Raw genomic sequence first — 17,615 nt, 5'->3', positions numbered from 1 at the left:
CCTCCCCAGATTCCAGGAGAAAAGCTCACACCTCCGGGCCGCCCCCCGCCCGCATCTCACCGTCTTCCTATATCTCCTACCTCCCGTCGGGCCGCCCCCTTTCCTGCCGACGTCTGTGATTGGTCGGGGCGGGATGCGTGGTGGGGAGGGGGAGGAAAGCCCCTCCTTCGGAGCCGCTTCAATGGGAAGCTCTGCTGCCAGAGTTTCAGTTTGTCAGCCGGAGCGGATCGGACCGTCCGAGGAAGGAGCCCGACCCCGAAGGGGCTGGAACGCGGCGAAGGGAGAGCCAAGAAGCCCGGCAGCCGGGACGGAAGCCGAGCAGAAGCCGTGGAGGGGATCGCGAAGAGGGGAAAGAAGGGGCGGCGCGGGGAGAGAAGAAGAGACGGGAGAGCCGAGCAGCGCCGGGGACCGACTTGACTTCGGATTAAGAGAAGCAGAGCCTCGGCTGGAATAGGGATTGCAAAGCAGCTGCGGGGTTTTTGCACCCGGGAGCCCGGCTGGCGCATCTCCTTGGCGGCTCCGCTCGCCACCAGCTGGCGGGCTCCGGACCAGCCCTCCCCGCCGGTCGGCCGAGCGCTGCCCCGCTTGGAGTCTCCCCGGGTGGGGGGCAGGAGGAAGAGGAGGAGGAGGAGGAGGAGGAGGCGGAGGGCAGACAACCGGCCGAAAATGAGCCAACATGTCTGACAAAATGTCCAGCTTTCTCTACATCGGCGACATCGTCTCGCTCTACGCCGAGGGCTCGGTCAACGGCTTCATCAGCACACTGGGGTAAGGCGCGGGGAACGCGGCCCGGGTCCTGCCTGGCATCGCCGGCTCTCCCGCTAGCGGGGCCAGTCCGCTCCTCCTCCTGCTTTCGGTTTCTGGAGCCCGGGCCCGGCTCGTGTCAGCCGCCTTCGCCTTTGAAGAGGAAGAGCGAGCGAGGAGGGAGAGAAAACAGCCACGTACAGGAAACGGAGCTGGGGACGGGGGTTGGGGGTGCCGTCGCGCCGCCGCTGCCAATCGACCGGTCCCTAAGCGAGGCAGAGGGAAGAAAGAAAGGGGGCGATTGAAGCTACCGCACCCCCCACCCCCCCCCGCCCTCAGCTAGGGACCCTCCGATCCCTTCCCCGGCCGCTGCAAGTCGGGCAGGCTTGACTTCGCTGTGGCCTGGGGCCCGCCCGCTGCCAGCTCCCCCCACGTGCCCGGGGGAACGTTGGGGCGCGTGATCAGCTTTGCAAGAGAGCTCCCTTCGGGCTGCCGATCCCCCCAAGGAGGCTCCGTGGAAAGCCCCGGGGTTCCGAGTGCGCAGGGTGGTGAGGCCCGAAAAGGTTCCGCCGGTGCGCGTGAGTTTGCCTGGAGGTCCCTCGGGCTGCGATACCGTGTGCTTGCTTTCAGCCGGCGGTGCCCTTGCGACGCAGGAGGTTTAGCCCGCTGCTTAGTTCTGACTAAACATCCCCGAGATGGTGCGCAGGCGATGAGCCGCATCTTCACTGGAATCCTTGGCGGTGGTCCTCGTCTGTCAATGGGCTTGGAGTGTGCCCAGGCCCTTAGACAGAAGGAGGAGGTGGTCCAAATGGGCTCCTGGGCTGAAGGGATGCTGAGGAATCCCCAGCAACTCTCCTTTGAACCGGAGGTCCTCACCTCAAGGATGGTCAGGTTCAGCTTTTGACTCCCACTTAAAAGATGGTCAGTTGAGATATGGGCTGTATAATAGGTTAAAATGACCTTCACAATTTAGAAGTAACAGGGGAGGGTGGGATTTTGTCCCCTTATGGATTGCTAGAATTTTTAAAAAGCGAGTCCAAGAGAGAAAAAGTTCTGCCACATACGGCATGGATTTTCTTAGGTCCCAATAACTCTTTCACGCAGGGATGATAATTTATAATATGGTGACTTGCATACGGGATCAAACATCAGATTTTTCCCTCCTCTGAAACATGTTCCCTTAATGGGAGAGGCTTTTCTCTTGTGAAATATCTCCTTGTTCTTCTGTGCCAGCCTTTAAACCAGTCTTGGGAGGTTCCACAGGACTGTTAAAAGTTTGGACACCATTTGTCTGGAATGACCTGTTAGGAGTTGAAGTCCCTTCCAGCCAGCTCATTCTCTGAAATGCAATACCCATGTCAGCTCAGGATAATGGTTTGCAAGCCTGTTGGGCTCCTTGCAAAACATTGCAAGGGTTTGTGAAGGCTTTGTGGGTGTGTTTGTCCAGTGCAACAGCCAGCTAAAGATCCCATTCTGACGTCTTTGCCCTGTCGCTGCTTTATGATGTGATAATCAGAGTTATCAGAGCAGAAATCTGGTTCAGAGGAAAACCGATTTGGGGGTTAGTCATTCTGATATAAGAATTGCTGCAAAGCTTCAGATTGTATCCCATGCAGGTCAGGAAGCTGGCTTGGGCTTTGTGATAAGCTGGACTTCTCCAAAGTCTCTCTGAGCAAGAGGGAGCTAGCAAACTTGCTGGCTGGGGAATTCTGGGAGTTGAAGTCCACACACCTTCAAGCTGCCAAGGTTGAGAAACACTGGGCTAACCATTTCAGTCAATACACATGTGCTTTAAGATAGTTTACATATGCAGCAGCTGATGTGTCAAAGCTCTTAAAATTGCAAGGGGAGTTTCCTCTATAAAGCCATTCCTGCTAAAACTAAACAAGGTATCAGAGGGAAGGTTTTTAACAGAACCTTTCTCCTTATATGCTAGCTTTCTCTCGAGCTGGAAAACCAACCTAACTTCTCTTTCATAGTGTAAGTACAATCTAGAAGCAGTTTGTTAAATGTTTGCAGACCTTGACAATAATGGGAACCATCCGGATTGTAGTGGGTATGACTTTCTGGAGGTATCTTTCCCTGTTATTAGCTTTGTGCTCAGATATGGTTTATTTAGCATTGGTTATTCAATGAATCAGAATTGGCTAGATTCATACGACATGGGAAGCAATGAATGAGTTCATATGGCACCATCTGGGGTTCACATATCATCCTAACCCAAAATTAAACAAAGGACATTATGTCTTAGTATAAAGTGAAAAGCTGACCTCCATTTAGCACAATTGACAGCAAATGCTAAATCTAGATCAGTGTTTTTCAAATGTGGCAACTTTAAAATGTGTGGACCTGGCTGAGGAATTCTGGGAGTTGAAGTCCGCTCATCTTAAAGTTGCCAGGTTTGAAAAACATTGATCTAGATGGAAACTCAACGTGATGGATGATTGACCTTGATTCCTCTCACAAACCATTGCAGAGAGGTTTAAATAAACAGATTGCTACAGACGTTAGAACTAAACATGTTCATTTTGTTTATAGGTTGACCGTTACCAGGGCTGGTATTTATACATTATATTTCTTGCTATCTTGTGATTTGTTTTCATGGCACAGAGATGAAGTGCATTTTTCTTAAAAATGCGCATAGTTGTCCCCAGAGAAATATTGGGCTGCTGAAAATAACATTCTCATTCTACAGAGTGCAGAATTTTTCTAATGCGATTGAGGGAATGTCAGCCAGGTCAGGAAATACTCAACTAGGACTTCAAGTACTCTGTTGTTACAGGATACAATGACAGTATCTTAAAAGCTTGACAAAGATATACTTTGTAGTTAGCATGGTTTATTGCAACCATTGAAGTGTCTCTTAAAAAATTCAGTGCATTGTTGCTTGGAAATAGTCCTGATTGTGGGACATGGTGGATTACTCTCAAGGAAATATTCATAGGACTGGATTGCACATATATTTTAACTGCAGGTTTGTTCCCTGATTCTTTCATTTGATATTTTGCCTTCAATGAGGCAAAGCTGCATTGAATTTACAATTTTGCAATAAAAGATAATTATTTTGACTAATGACCACAACATTCTTTTACTGAGAGAAAGAATTTGATGCAATAGCATAAGGCTGATACATTTTTGAAATACATTCCACCTGTAAAACCTGGTTTGAACAGATTTCGCTGAAATCAACAGAGATTTATTAGACTTATTTCTGTCCTTATTTTTGCAACCATTAACTGATTAACACTGCTATACTAAGCTTGTTAAATTACATGTTTCTTTAGCCCGTCAAACCTGATTTTAATGGCCTATAAACAGAACTCAGGCAATTCATAAATCCACTTAGTGACAGCTTATCTTTACAGATGGTCACAGCTTAAAATAATCTTCTTTAAAACATTTTTTGAAGATTTCATATCCTTCTTTAAAGGAACTTACAAATAATTTATGAATGAGACATTGATGATTTATGATGTGTAGTGTAACCTTCAGTATCTCAATGAGAAAAATAAGGCCACCTTGTCTACAATAGCTGCCCTGTTTTTTTTCACTGACAATGCTATGTCGGTTGCCGTTTTCCTTTCTAATATGATGGAGTTTGGAAGCTAAAGTTATACTTCTCACTTGCTTTTTAAACATTTGAACCAACATTTAATTTTTGGACAGAGTCTTAGACAATTGTGGAAAGGATGCAGTGCAACGTTCCAACAGCATACATTTGCACACTTATACACGGCATATATGTGCTTCTCACCTAGACGTTTAATAGAAGGGTTCAGGCAAGTCATAAAGTTATAGCTTACTTAACCCTTTTTTCTTGACTAAGCCCAAATTGTCTGGATTTGCATGAACCTAGGAAGTCAATACAAGACCAACATGGTAATTCAACAGGCTTTGAGAATGAGGCCATTGTTTAGTGATTTCAGGGATTTTATTAGTGCATCTTTCAACATCTTTTTAAAAGGCACCTATTGCATCTAGCAATATCTGTACTACTATCTATACTAGAGAAAAGCTGCAGAGAAAAAGGACTGCATTACAATTCTTTATGAACCTGTCATCATAGGCAGAAAAGGCTGTCTTTCTTTTTCCTATAGTTAGTGGAAAACTTCCCAATAGTTCTTAAGATTTTATACTCAAGTCCAAACCAAACATATGTTCTCATCAGCTACTAGTTAGTGGAAGTGGCTCACGGATTATTTGAATCATGAGAGTTCGGTTGATTTATACTGACATAAAACAGCACCACCCAATCGGATATATGCTTTGCATTTGGAACAATATGAAATTCCAGGATCTGTATAACCAAGCAAGCTCAAAAGATTGCTTTCCTGTCTTTGATTTCGGTGGATAGCATACCCTGTGAAAATGTTCTGCCAATAACATAGATACAAATATAAAGAAAACTTGTACATTCTCCCAAGTACGATTCCAGGGGTGACTTTCAAGGATCGCTGCAATATAACCATATTACTTTTATTTTTTAAACTGTTTAACTTTAGTTCTATTACTCTTCCTCCCAAAGGAGCAGAGAGAAAGTCATTTATAAGAGAACAATGAAAATAATCTAATGCAGAACCATCAACAATAAAACTAAGACTCATCTAGTTCAGGCCACCTTATTATTCCCAGAGTGGAGAGCCTCTGTCTTTGCTGTGTACCTAACCTTCTAGGCAGCTATCAGGCATTTGCATACTCTCTCCTAATTCAGATAGAGAGGAGAAAAAGACATCCCACTGCAAATCTTTGGAGGACCAGAGTGGAAGAGGAAGGACAGCATACTGGGGGACCCCACAATTCAACTGCCATGGGGCCAAATGGAAGTTGGTCCTGCAGGTAGGAAGAAGCCAACACAATGTAGTGGCTCTGGCTTCCAACCTGCTGAGTTGCTCCTGCAGTACCCCATGTTCAGTGGTGTCACAAACTACTGAGAGCTCCAGGCAATACGTGTCTTTCCCCATCTCCCTCCCAGTTGAGGTCATTGGTCAGGCAGCCAAGTCTAAGCATCTCTTAAATGGGCTGTGTCCTTGGAGTGGCTGGCAAACATTAATTAGTTTTCCAGGTAGAAAAATATTTAACCATGTGCATGCCTCAGCACCTTAGAAGACTTTTCGCTAGAGTATGGTTTGAGCAACTTGATTTTATGGGAGGATATGGGAGGTTTTGCAGAAAAATTGTGCGTATGTGGTGCTCTGGCTGTTGAAGACATCACATATATCCTGTTCTCTTGTAAACTATAGTTTGCGGTAAGGGCTGATTGCTTAGGTCCTTTCTTAAAATCGAAGACATATGGGGACATTCAGAATATATTGACAAACTTTTTGCAGGGAACAAACTTTACATTATTAGGCGGCCAGTGCTGTTTATATCAAAGATCATCCAGAAAAGGATGGATCATGTAGAACAGCTTGGGGTTGATGGCAAGGGTGATGATATGATATGAATATGTTCCTTTTTCTCAGTACTGTTTATGATTTCTTGATATGGTCAAATGACTAATCAATAAATTGGTTGTTGTTGTTGTTGACTGTTATAGTGGTGTATCCAGGCCTAAAGCTAAACTGAAATGGATCCAGATGTATATTAGCTTTATACCAGGTTATCAGTCCCAACAACCCCTGTGGGACTGTGGTTTGTCTGGCATCCCGATCATTTTCTGATTGAGATTTCCAGTGAGTTTAACATATCTGCATGTCTCTAGAGGGAGAGAGTATTGATGTAGCACTCTTAAAGATGTAGTGCTGCTAACTTTTCATTCTATAGGTAGGCCACTTCAAGCTGGGAATGATCTGTGAGTTGCAGTCCAACTCATGGAAAGAGAGCAGAAACACAGGGAAGGTTTTCTAAACTACATTATTTGGGTAAAAGTAATCTGAGTCTGTGGGGAGGAAGATTGACTAATCACCCAATCAGTCTATTAACCAAGGATCCCAGATTTCACAAATATCCAAGACTGCAAGAATTTAGCGTATAGGTAATCATTTTCTCTAGAATCTTTTTAAGGTACTCTTCTTCAAAATGTTGTTTCCACTATAAAGGGTTAATGTTAGAATGAGGTTGGTCTTGAACCTTTCTCCTGAAAAATCTGCAGCCTTGGGACCTGATGACAACAGGATCAGTAATGGCGCTGTGGAATATTCAGACTTCCTCCTTGTGTATTATATAAGAGAGAGGAAGTCAATGTTTTCTTTAATGTCATTTTGGCACCTAACCACTCTGAGTTGAGTAGTGCCTTCCAGGCATGGCTGATGTGAGGCATTCTTTTTGACCCATATCATGATTGGTGGGTGAGGGAGGAGTTGTCAAAATCTCTGTGCGGGTGGCTGGCATTATTTTTAAGTTATCTCTTTATTATGTTACCCTTTTGTACAATATGGTCAGAATAGCATAGATTTCCCTACTGATTATCTTGATCCAAGGCCTAATACAACAACTGCTATGCTACTGAAGCCTATGATAGACGTGCTTGAATTATGTTTCTTAACTGTATGAACCTGAGAGCCAGTGTGGTATAGTGGTTAAGGCACCAGGCTAGAAACCAGGAGACCATGAGTTCTAGTCCCACCTTAGGCGCAAAGCCAGCTGGGTGATCATGGGTCAGTCCCCCTCTCTCAGCCCTAGGTAGAAGGCAATGGCAAACCACTTCCAAAAAACCCTGCGAGAAAACTGCAGGGACTCGTCCAGGCATTCGCCAGGAGTCAGCAATGACTCGAAGGCACAAAAACAAGACAAAAACTGTATGAACCAGTTTGTCTGAAAAACTAATGCTTTTCATATGTAGTTGTCTACCATTTCCTTTGTCTTCAACATAGTTACAATTAGAGTTTTAATTTAGCATTTTGTGAGGGTACTAGGTTGGGGAAATACGGATGTAAATCAGTTTTAGAGTTGGCTGCTTTGTGCTCTCTTTTTAGACTTATGCAAAACTTCTCTCCTGCCTTTCTCTGAATATTTTCTGTCTAAAACTAAGCCACAAAAGGTGTGTTTGCACATATGCTTAACCCCGTCAACTACAAACCTGGTCAGAACTTCTTAGTTTTGTGTAGGCATGTTCTTTGGGTCAAGGGCTGGCATTTTGTGAAGATTGAGTCCTCAAACATTTCCTGCAATCCATCCCAGTATCTCAAGCTTTTGAGCCAAAAGCATATTATAAGATCAAGAGGCTGTGCTCAGTTGAGAGGGCAGGTGGGGCTTATATACTGGAGCCAACCTGTGTTTGCAAGCCGTGCTTGATGCTGTCTAGCCTTTGCAGGGAGTTTCTCAATGGAGCACCTTGGGGTCTCTACTGCTCTGCATCTCCGTTTTATTTCTTCAGAGGACTGACTGGGCAAGGCTTGGACGCTACCCCACAGCTTGCTGGATTCACACAATTCAGCTGAATGTGGATGAGTAGGTTGACACACAATAAAGTTTTGAGTTAAAACTGTCTTTTTTTTTTTTACTCTAGTACTGAATGGGTTCTCAGGTTCACTCCACACTCTGGGACTTAACTAATGCAGTTACGTTTGTGGTGTGAGCTCACCCATAGGTTTAATTGCTTCCTCATATGGAAGAAATACCAGCTTTTTCCTTTCCCTGTGGTAACTGTTCTGTTTTTCACAGCTATCATTCAGATGAGGCTAACCCACGAGTGAATTGCCTGGAGGGCCACCATGGGTTTGGGTGAGGGACTTGCTTCTCTGGTCATCCATATTGCTTTTCTAGGTGATGACAGATGGGATCAGAGGTTAAACCTGATGCAGAGATAATGCATCAGGTCTAACCTTTTCCCCTATTTGCTCTTTTTTGCTATCTGTTCTTTTTTGCTATTTGTTTTTCGCTACGTTCTTTTTCGCTAGTTGTTCTTCTTCCCAGTTCTCCTTCTCCAGGGATGGATTTGTTCCAGTGTGAAGGAGACCTAAGCCTCATGGGGCTAATTGGGTTGTTTGAGAGAAGCACCTTGTGCCCCTTTACATGTCATAAAAAAAATTCCTCTGTCATTTCTGCTGGAGGAGTGCACAGTATCTGATTTGGTACATCTGTCCCAGATCTGTGTTGATGGCAAAGGTGACTTTCAGGTTTGCCAAGTCCTTAGCAGCTTTAATTCCTCTGCTTTTAACAGCAATCTGAGATACAGGAATCGGGAAGGTGAAGTTTTTCTTGGCACAGGCATAAAGTGTTAGGTGATGTTTCACCTGCTTTATTTTGGCAGGCTGACAGTTGAAAGTGCAAGAGCAGTAAAAAGAGAGAGAGAGGAAGAACGAAATGTTGGCTGTACTTGGCACTGCAGTGGCACCACTTTGCATAGTGAGATAAAGGCCTTTGACTGCAGGATACAAGCTTTAGCAAGAGTCCTGTCCTGTGCTTTGCACTTTGCTGGGGAATGCACTCAAGTGTAAGGGGAGAAGACTGGGGAATGCAACTTGTCCTGATCTTCTTTCCCTTCAGACTATATTTTTGCTTTCCAAAACAATTTGGCTGCTAATCATCTGTCTTTTAGAGTATGTCTGCACTGCACCCTTAAACTGTTTCTGTCCTGTGTTCATGCTTGCTTGACTCTTAACCAGTTTAAGAAAATCCTTTCTAGACTGAGATGTTTGGCAACAGCTTCCAAGGAATTCAACAGACATGAATGAGAGCCAGTTCGGTGTAGTGGTTAAGGCATCAGGCTGTAAACCAGGGGACCATGAGTTCTAGACCTGCTTTAGACATGAAGCCATCTGGGGGACTTGGGGCCAGTTCCTCTTTCTCAGCCCTAGGGAGAAGGAAGCAAGAGCAAACCACTTCTGAAAATCTTCTCAAGAGACTTGCAGGGACTAGTCCAGGCAGTTGCCAGGAATCAACACTGACTTGATATCTATCATCTATCTATCATATCCATCCATCCAACCATTCTTACACACACACATGCACACACATGCACACATATACACCACAGAGCATAAACATACATATACATGAAGGCACAACCAGTTTTAAAATAAATTTTCTCTTCTTGCCACCCTGTTGGTATCTAATTGCTTCTAGGATTACTTTTTAGTAGTTCTGCGACAGCACAGCGGTTACAACATTTGTCTAGCAGAAAGGACCTTGCTGCTTTAAAACCTGGTAGAAATGTCTTTTTTCTTTTTTAATTATCACTTTTCTTTCCTTGGAACCCTTTTACCACACCTGACTAGGGAAGTGATGCATTGCTAGGCTGATTAAGAAGAAAAGAAATGGAGAAGTAAGTAGTTCAGGGAAAGAAAAATAGTCGTAAAGCAACAGCAACAAAAAAATTCTGCCAGGTTTCAAACCAGCTATATCTTATATGCTAAGCAAGTGTTACAACCACTGTGCTATTGCAGAGCTGCTGTTAAAGGTAGCCCTGGGTAATATTAGGGATCATGACAACCATTGACTGAGGTGAGGGGCCATTCCTGCTTCTGCAAAATGGCAAATTAAAGTGCAGGAGGTGACCTAGAAGAAAGTAATGTGTCACAAGCGAAATGGACAGCAGTGCTTGAGGTGACAGAAGCAGGAAAACACTACTGTGAAAGTGGAGCAGGAAAAGATGTCAGGGGGTTGCTTTCAAGGTGGATGAGGGTGAGTGCTGAGTACTGTCATCCATTCCTACTAACCAGAAATAGTGGTTGGTCCACACAGGCAACCGGGACAACATGGCAATCCAAATAAACCCCTAGACACCCAACCCCAGCTTTTAAGAACTGAGTTGATAGATGTGAAACATCCCACGGAAGTGAAATTAAGGAAGTCTGAGGATGAAATGAACAGGCAAATTTTGTCAACCCAGGAAGTGAGTACCACTGCATTGTAAAAATGCTGAGTAAAGGCTAATTCGTACATCCACTGGGAATATTATTTATTTATTTAGAAAGCCGACACAACCCTTTTCAATCCTGGGGTTTTCAAGGCAACTCTGAATAAGTCATAATGGCACAACTACCCTAACCCTATCCATAATATGCTCAAGCCAACTGGCAATCGCGCATCTCTTGGCCTGTGGAAGAGGCCAAGACGGGCTTCCCATCATTCTGCAGCCCCAGAACAATAGCTGGTAATGTTCACGTGAGATGCTGAGACAAAAGTATGTGGCACATATAACACCACTACTGTGTGAGTTGCACTGGTTGCCGGTGTGTTTCTGGGTATGATTCAAGATGTTGGTTGTCACCTTTAACATGGCTTGGGACCAGGTTACCTGAGGGACCATCTTTACCCAATAGTTTCTATCCATCCAATTCAGTCTGGCAGGATGGGCACGCTGCGGAATGTCAGCTTACAAGGACCGGAGACATGCCTTCCCTGCTGTAGCCCCTGCCTTTGGGATGGCCCTGACCCTGTTGGCCTTTTGTAAGGCTTTAAAGACCTGGCTATGTGCCTGGGCCTGGGGCCCTGAATGTGTTAAGGGCCCTGTCTCTTGGCTATATTGATAATTATTATGATAGTTTTCTCGGCTGCTGTGTATATTTATTTTTGTATTGTTTTTAATTGTTTTAGAATTGTTCAGCACCCAGAGTCACTTGATTGAGATGGGCGGCTACAGAAATTCAATAATCAAATAAATAAATAAATAAATAAGGAAGGAAGGAAGGAAGGAAGGAAGGAAGGAAGGAAGGAAGGGGGTTGACAATGCCAGTATTCATTTCCTGCATGCTTCATTTTATCCAAGGTTTCAGACTCACTGCCCTTTTGAAGTCTAAAGAAAAGACTATCTCTTTAACATGGATCACAGTAAAAACAAACCCAACCAAAAACACCCATTGTGGTTCAGTCAAGGTTGGGCTTGTCATTGACATGATGTGGGAATTTGCCCAGTTAATTCAATGTTGAGGGTTTGCATGACACCAAAACATAAACAAACCATATGGTTGAATTTGCACACTATAATAATCTAAAATGTGGTTGCCTAGTTTACAGGTCATTGTGTTGTGAGGACTCTCCAAATGAGGTTAATTGAGGTTAATTATCATAGTTCAGATATAAATATAAATATAGATATAAATATAAATATACTGTGAAGACAGAGTCACTGAATTCATAGCAAGCACAATCTAATGTAATGAACAACTTGTTTAAAATTAAAGTAAAGCTTCCTCTCAGGCATGTCCTAATTTAAACAGTTATATGGTTGTATGCAAACATTGAGGCACCCTCGGTCAAATGGTATGATTCAAGAAATCTCTAAGTAAATTCTAGATGGCACAACATTAAACACGACACCTTTCTGCAGATTGGAATGCACACTTAGCATTTATGTGTAGGTGCTTGCAGATTGAAAATATGAAAACAAAATATGGCAAGTGCAGTTATTTGACTTCCAGTCAATACTTAGCAGAAATAACATGCTCAAGTCAGGGTATACTATGACTACAGCATTCCCACAATCTATTAAGTAAATTACCCAGTCAGAAAATGAAGCATGGAAAGGTTTGTTCTTGACAAATACATGCTGACTTTTGGTAGTTACTGTATTGTTTTCAAGGAAATTTCTTTATGATCTGTCAATTTCTTTGTGATCTGCTCTAGAATCTTCCCAGGTGCTAGTGTTAGACTTGACCGGTCTGTAGTTTGCTGGATTTCACTTTTCCCTCTTTCTGCTCTCCATCAATCATCTGGCACTGTTCCAAGATTTCTCAAAGATAACAAAGTTTTGCTAGTTCTTAGACTGTGAGATTTAAGCTCATTTAAATTAAAGATTCTATCAATCCCAAACTTCAATCCCTTTATCTTTCCCTTAAAGCTTTCATGGTGGAACATTCAGTTTTTTGTTGGAGATGTCAACCAAAACATGAGTTGAGAAGCTCTGCTTTTTCTGTGCTTCTTTGAGCATTTTTCTTTTTTCACTGAGCAGTTAGTATACAGTTTATTTTCTGTATACCACAATTTATTAGGGTCTAAATTGTTTTGATCTGTAGCTCAGATTATCAGATTTATAGTCTCTGTGTGTGTCTGTGTATATACACACACAGATACACCTGCTGGAGGGGAGAAAGATTGCAAACAGTGAGATCAGAAGGAACTGTTCAATCCAGTGATTTACAGTTTTGTGTAATTCAGAATGCTTCATTAATTTGATAAAATAGAGTACAGCTCAGCAGAGGTTAAAGACACATAAAAAATTGTCTTTAAGGTTGTTTTGTTATTTCTTCAACCTTATTTTTTGTGAAGAGAGTAAGAGATAGACAGACAGATAGACATAGGGCAGAATGAGAGGGATTGTCTCAAAGTCACCCACCTAGCTTCATGCCTAAGCTATCACAATCTCCTGGTTTTTAGCCTGGTGTCTTTAACCACTACACCAAATTGACTTTCAGGATTAATTTTAGGTCTTGAAAAGATCTTTAATTGTTGCCATGGAATTTAGTCCTGCTTAGGGTCTCTTGAAAGTCTGAGGCTGTGTGTAAAAAAGAAAAAGAAAAAAAATACAAGGGAACGCTCTGGTTGGTATTTGATTTTGTCTTGTCTCTCAGCCTGAGGGTTGATGATCATAAATAGAATTAGGAAATAAGCTCTCAAGTTAGAAAAGAATGCGTCCCTCTTGTAAGTGATATTCATGTACAGTAGATTGCATGGGTGTTACCCTTTTATTTATTTCTGTTTATTTAAAAGACGTATACCCTTGACTGTAGCCAAAAGGCCAAGAGCAGTTATTGTTGCCAGACTTAATACTTTACCATCAAAGGTCCTGGAACGGAGGTATTTATTTAAACCTTCACTACCAAGGTCAAGTCTGTATCCTGCATGGAGGCTGTTACTGAATCAACATCACAGGTTCATCTGAGCTGTCCATTGTACCATTCATGGCTCTGAATTAGTATCAGCCCTCCCTGTAAATCGCTCCAGCTGTTCTATGGAAGAGATTATAATTCTCTTTTAAGCCAATAAATCCTTAGAAACCTATAAAAAAGGTATTAAAATATTGTACAGTCATGATTACTGGAGGAAACTTTGGGTATAATTATGATTTGGTAGATAGTTTCCATGTTGATTGATTGACTGTATGGATGCCCATCTCAGTAAGTGACTCTGTGCAGTGAACAATCTTAAAACACATTAAAAACAAATTTTCATCATAAATACAAACATTAAAATACACAGCACCAAGGAGAAGTCATTATCAATGGTTGTTAGCACAACCAGGAGACAGGACCCTGTTTTATGATATGTCTATTGTGTGAGTTTTTGTACAGACCTGTGGTCTATGACCATAAATAAAATTTGAAATTTGGATTATTCACAGCCCCTGGAATTCTTTCTTTCTCTTCCTGGAGTAGGAAGAACTCTGCTGCAGGCCCGTATGAGGAGCACATTCCCAGCGATGTCTGAATGAATCTGCCACATTGCCAATACCTCTGAATGAGCAATCAAGGTTCAACCAGCAACACAACTTGTTTCTGTAATTTCTCCCTGAAATTTTAATCCATCCTCTTAGAGATTGTGAAGCTAAGATCCTGAAACTTTTGGTCAGATTTTGAGAGCTAGCTGCCGTTGTTCTGTGAGCAACTTTGAAGCAGAGGATGTATTCATTCTGTTTATTATAAGCTGCCAAAAGCTAATTGTTGCTTAAACAAAGCTGAGAGCTTACAATTCTATAAACAAGACATAAATGAGCAGAGCATTTGGCCTCTGGGTCTCAGCTGAAGCTTTAAATACATTTTCTAGATATAGCTAAGCCCTGTAAGCAGTATAATGGACTTCTTAGTAAATCTGTCCTGGACTGAAGTTATGTGTCACATTGTTCTCTGCTAATCTTCGTGTGTTTTCAGGAACTGTTGGCTTATATTTAGTTCCTTGTCTCCCAGCAAGTCAAACGGTTATGTAATATATGTAATATATTCTGTAATGTTAATGGTAAAGCACAGTTCCCCAAATTTGCCAAAAACAAATCAACAGGAGGATTATGAATATCTGTATTGTGTGATCTTGGAATTCTGGGGATTAATCAGAGAATAATAGAATTGTACAGTTGGAAGATATCACAAGGATCCTCTCTTCCAACCCTCCACAATGTGCAGGAAAACCATTTAAACCATCTTGGGCATGTGGCTGTCCAGCCTCTTTATTACAACTTTCAGGGATGGGAACACACTACTCCTGCAGGGTGACTTTTCCACTGTTGGACAGTTCTTACTGTTGGGAACTTGATATTCAAATGAAATTTAATAATTTCTGTGAGACTGTGAGTTCTAGTCCTGCCTTAGGCATGAAAGCTGGCTAGGTAACTTTGGGCCAGTCCCTCTCTTTCAGCCCAACTCACCTCACAGGATTGTTGTTGAAGGGAAAATAGGAGAAGGAAGGCATCTTAGGTCTATTTGCCACCTTGAGTTATTTATAAAAATAGTAAAAGGCAGGATAAAAAAATCTTTAGAAAAAGTTCAAAGCTTTGCAGCTAACAAAAGTATTTGCCAAGTTATCATTTTCCAGCACAGATGTATCAATCTTATATGGTCTTAAAGACAAGAAATACCAGAAATAGAAAAGTCAATTTATTCACATTTTTTCTAATTTAGTCCTCAGTTCTTTATCCTGAATTAGACAGATAATTGTTCACAAAACATTAAAACAGTCCAACCTCTTGAAAGCTCCAGGCGACCACTTTGTGAGTTCCCCTCGTCATCTGGACAAGTGCATGCAACGCAAAGAAATCGCATTTACCAGTATTGCTGCCCACATGGATGTCTGCAAGAGAACAACCTTGGTGTGCATGACTGTGTGTATACTGGCTTTTAAGCAAGCAAGAATTTTAATAGTACAGAGGTACACCACAACTGATTTGACAATAGGGCTCCAGTCTCTTTAACAAAGTTGACATTTTCAGACAAATTAACCCATAAGTGAAAGGTTACATATGAAGTACAGTATAGGTGGCAGATTATAAGATGGTAGATGTGGTGACAGATGCTCTGTGCTATGATTGTGTGTGTGAGAGAGACAGATATTGTAGCAAGAGTCAGATTTAAAACCTTTTTGTTCCTTTTTATGTTTGGTTTAAAACTTCAGCAAGTTAATGTTACAACATGGAAGAGTTTTTGTTGTATCATAGTTTCCTTGTATTCGCCCATTAAATTTTGGTTTGGGAAATTAGTCAAAGGATCTCTTTTTAAACAGGAGGAGCAGAGGAATGTCCCACCCAAATGCATCTATCTGGATATGATTGTAAAAGAGGGCACCAAATAAGATTTTGGGGGCAGCGTCTGGCAGTTGGTGTCAGTGGTGTTGTGCCTCTTGGATCATAGTAGACTTGATGGCAGGTACTAATTGAATTTATTTACACCATTGTAGCTTGCCGTTCATCAAAATAATGCCGTGTGTATGTTTCTGGGTGCTTAGTGGCAGACCCAAATATTTCCGTACCAATTGGAGAAACGCTGGTCATTAGCAGATTATGGGTTTTGCTGAAAGCGTAGTGAAAACCTGCAAAACTGGCTTTTGGTGATAGGACAGATACGCAGATATGCAACAGGAACTGTACAAAACCTTCTCAGAAGACCTGAATGTGTGCACTGTTTTTATGGGTGTATAGATAGGAAAGAAAGTATTGATGTGATAAAGACACATGTCTTCAAATTTCGGGTGACTAGATATAGCCGCTAAACAGCTAAAATTGGATGCAGTCCTATATTTAAGAATGTACTGCTGCAAATGCTGGTATTTAGCATTTTAATAGGAAAACAGATCCTTTCGAAAGTTCCTGAAAATCCTTAATCTTAATCCTAATCTTTATGTTGATGTGTCTCCCATGATAAGATTGGGCCAGCCAGAATCATGTTACATTTTGTTTTGTGGGCAAGGGGGCCTAACATTTGATTCATCTCAATGTTTATTTTTGATGCGGGAAGATCATACTTTAAATGCCCATACTTCAGTTCCTTATTAATTTCTGTCATGTTGGCTATAGTAAAATACTTGTGCCTGAACAAATTGTTGGGTTGCATATAACTCAGGGCAAGGAGAACGTTAATGCTGATACAATAAAAAGAGATGTACGAAATTAACTTTAGAAGTGTTCCTTTTTTTCCCCCCCATGACCTTTGTATTCCTGATAAGTAAACACAAAGTATTTTATTAAATGTAGTGAATACTTCCAGGTTTCTAGAGGTGTCTAGAATTCTAGATTCTTAGACATGGCAAGTCCTAAGTAATTTTCCAACTGTATCTAATATCTGTTTGCACTTGGCTGGATATTACAACTTTCAGGGTTATTTCTGAGGCTAATCAGGTTTTTTTCCTCTAGAATCATTTTTTTTATACAGGAACTTTTATGTAGTCTGTATATACAAGCAGTATTTTGAGGGGAGGGAACGGTATCTTTACTTACCTGTTTCCCTTATCTATTGCTTTCTTGATTTCTCTTCTTTTCCTTCTAATAGAAAACAGAGATTGTGTAGGGGGTGTGATATTATAATGATCAGCTACGTAATAGCAGTGAGTATGTTTCATTGTCACGGAAGACAAGCAAAGTCAATTCAGAGTAAAGGCAGAAGTTCCCTAATCACACTGCTGAGTAGAGTGGGGAGCAAAGTAGTAAATCCTCTTTTTAACTTGGATTTCAGAGTGTTTCTTTTTATTATTTTCGTTCAGCATTCAGTTTGCATGTGCAGAGGTTCACTTGGAGCCAAGTAAATATCATAAATTAAGCATAGATAGAAATGTTTCTCTCTGCCTGATGCCTCTTTATCATATTATAGACTAAGTTTTGGGGCATGCATGATTGAAGTATGTAACAGGTAACATTTCAGGCTTTCTCTCTTTGTTTTAAGGTTGCTAAGGTTGCCAAGATAGACAGATAATAAAAATGCTGGCTCATGTGGTTTTGACAAGACCAGACATAAATCTAGTTATTGCTAATGACTGTCCAGAATAATTGGCAGATGATATATATGGAAATG

At 41.9% G+C, this 17,615-nt stretch overlaps 1 protein-coding gene across 4 annotated transcripts in view; it reads left to right on the top strand.

Annotated features, from left to right (window-relative positions):
• Window positions 1-202: 202 nt before the first annotated feature.
• Window positions 203-17,615, top strand: part of ITPR2 (inositol 1,4,5-trisphosphate receptor type 2) — a 224,016-nt gene continuing 206,603 nt past the window's right edge. For 3 of the 4 annotated variants that reach the window (XM_088134864.1, XM_088134865.1, XM_088134863.1), the window contains exon 1: window positions 206-768. In XM_088134864.1, coding sequence (XP_087990990.1) covers window positions 677-768 — 92 coding nt within the window. In that variant the 5' untranslated portion in view covers window positions 206-676. Of the gene's footprint in view, window positions 769-17,615 lie in introns of all 4 variants that reach the window. The other variant, XM_088134866.1, reaches the window with a different exon arrangement.

Source organism: Python bivittatus, unplaced genomic scaffold (genome assembly GCF_059951505.1).
Source record: "Python bivittatus isolate LINGU-HERP-01145 unplaced genomic scaffold, Pbiv_v1 ctg000120_np1212, whole genome shotgun sequence".
NCBI classification, from domain to species: Eukaryota; Metazoa; Chordata; class Lepidosauria; order Squamata; family Pythonidae; genus Python; species Python bivittatus.
This window is presented reverse-complemented; position numbering and strand designations above follow the sequence as displayed.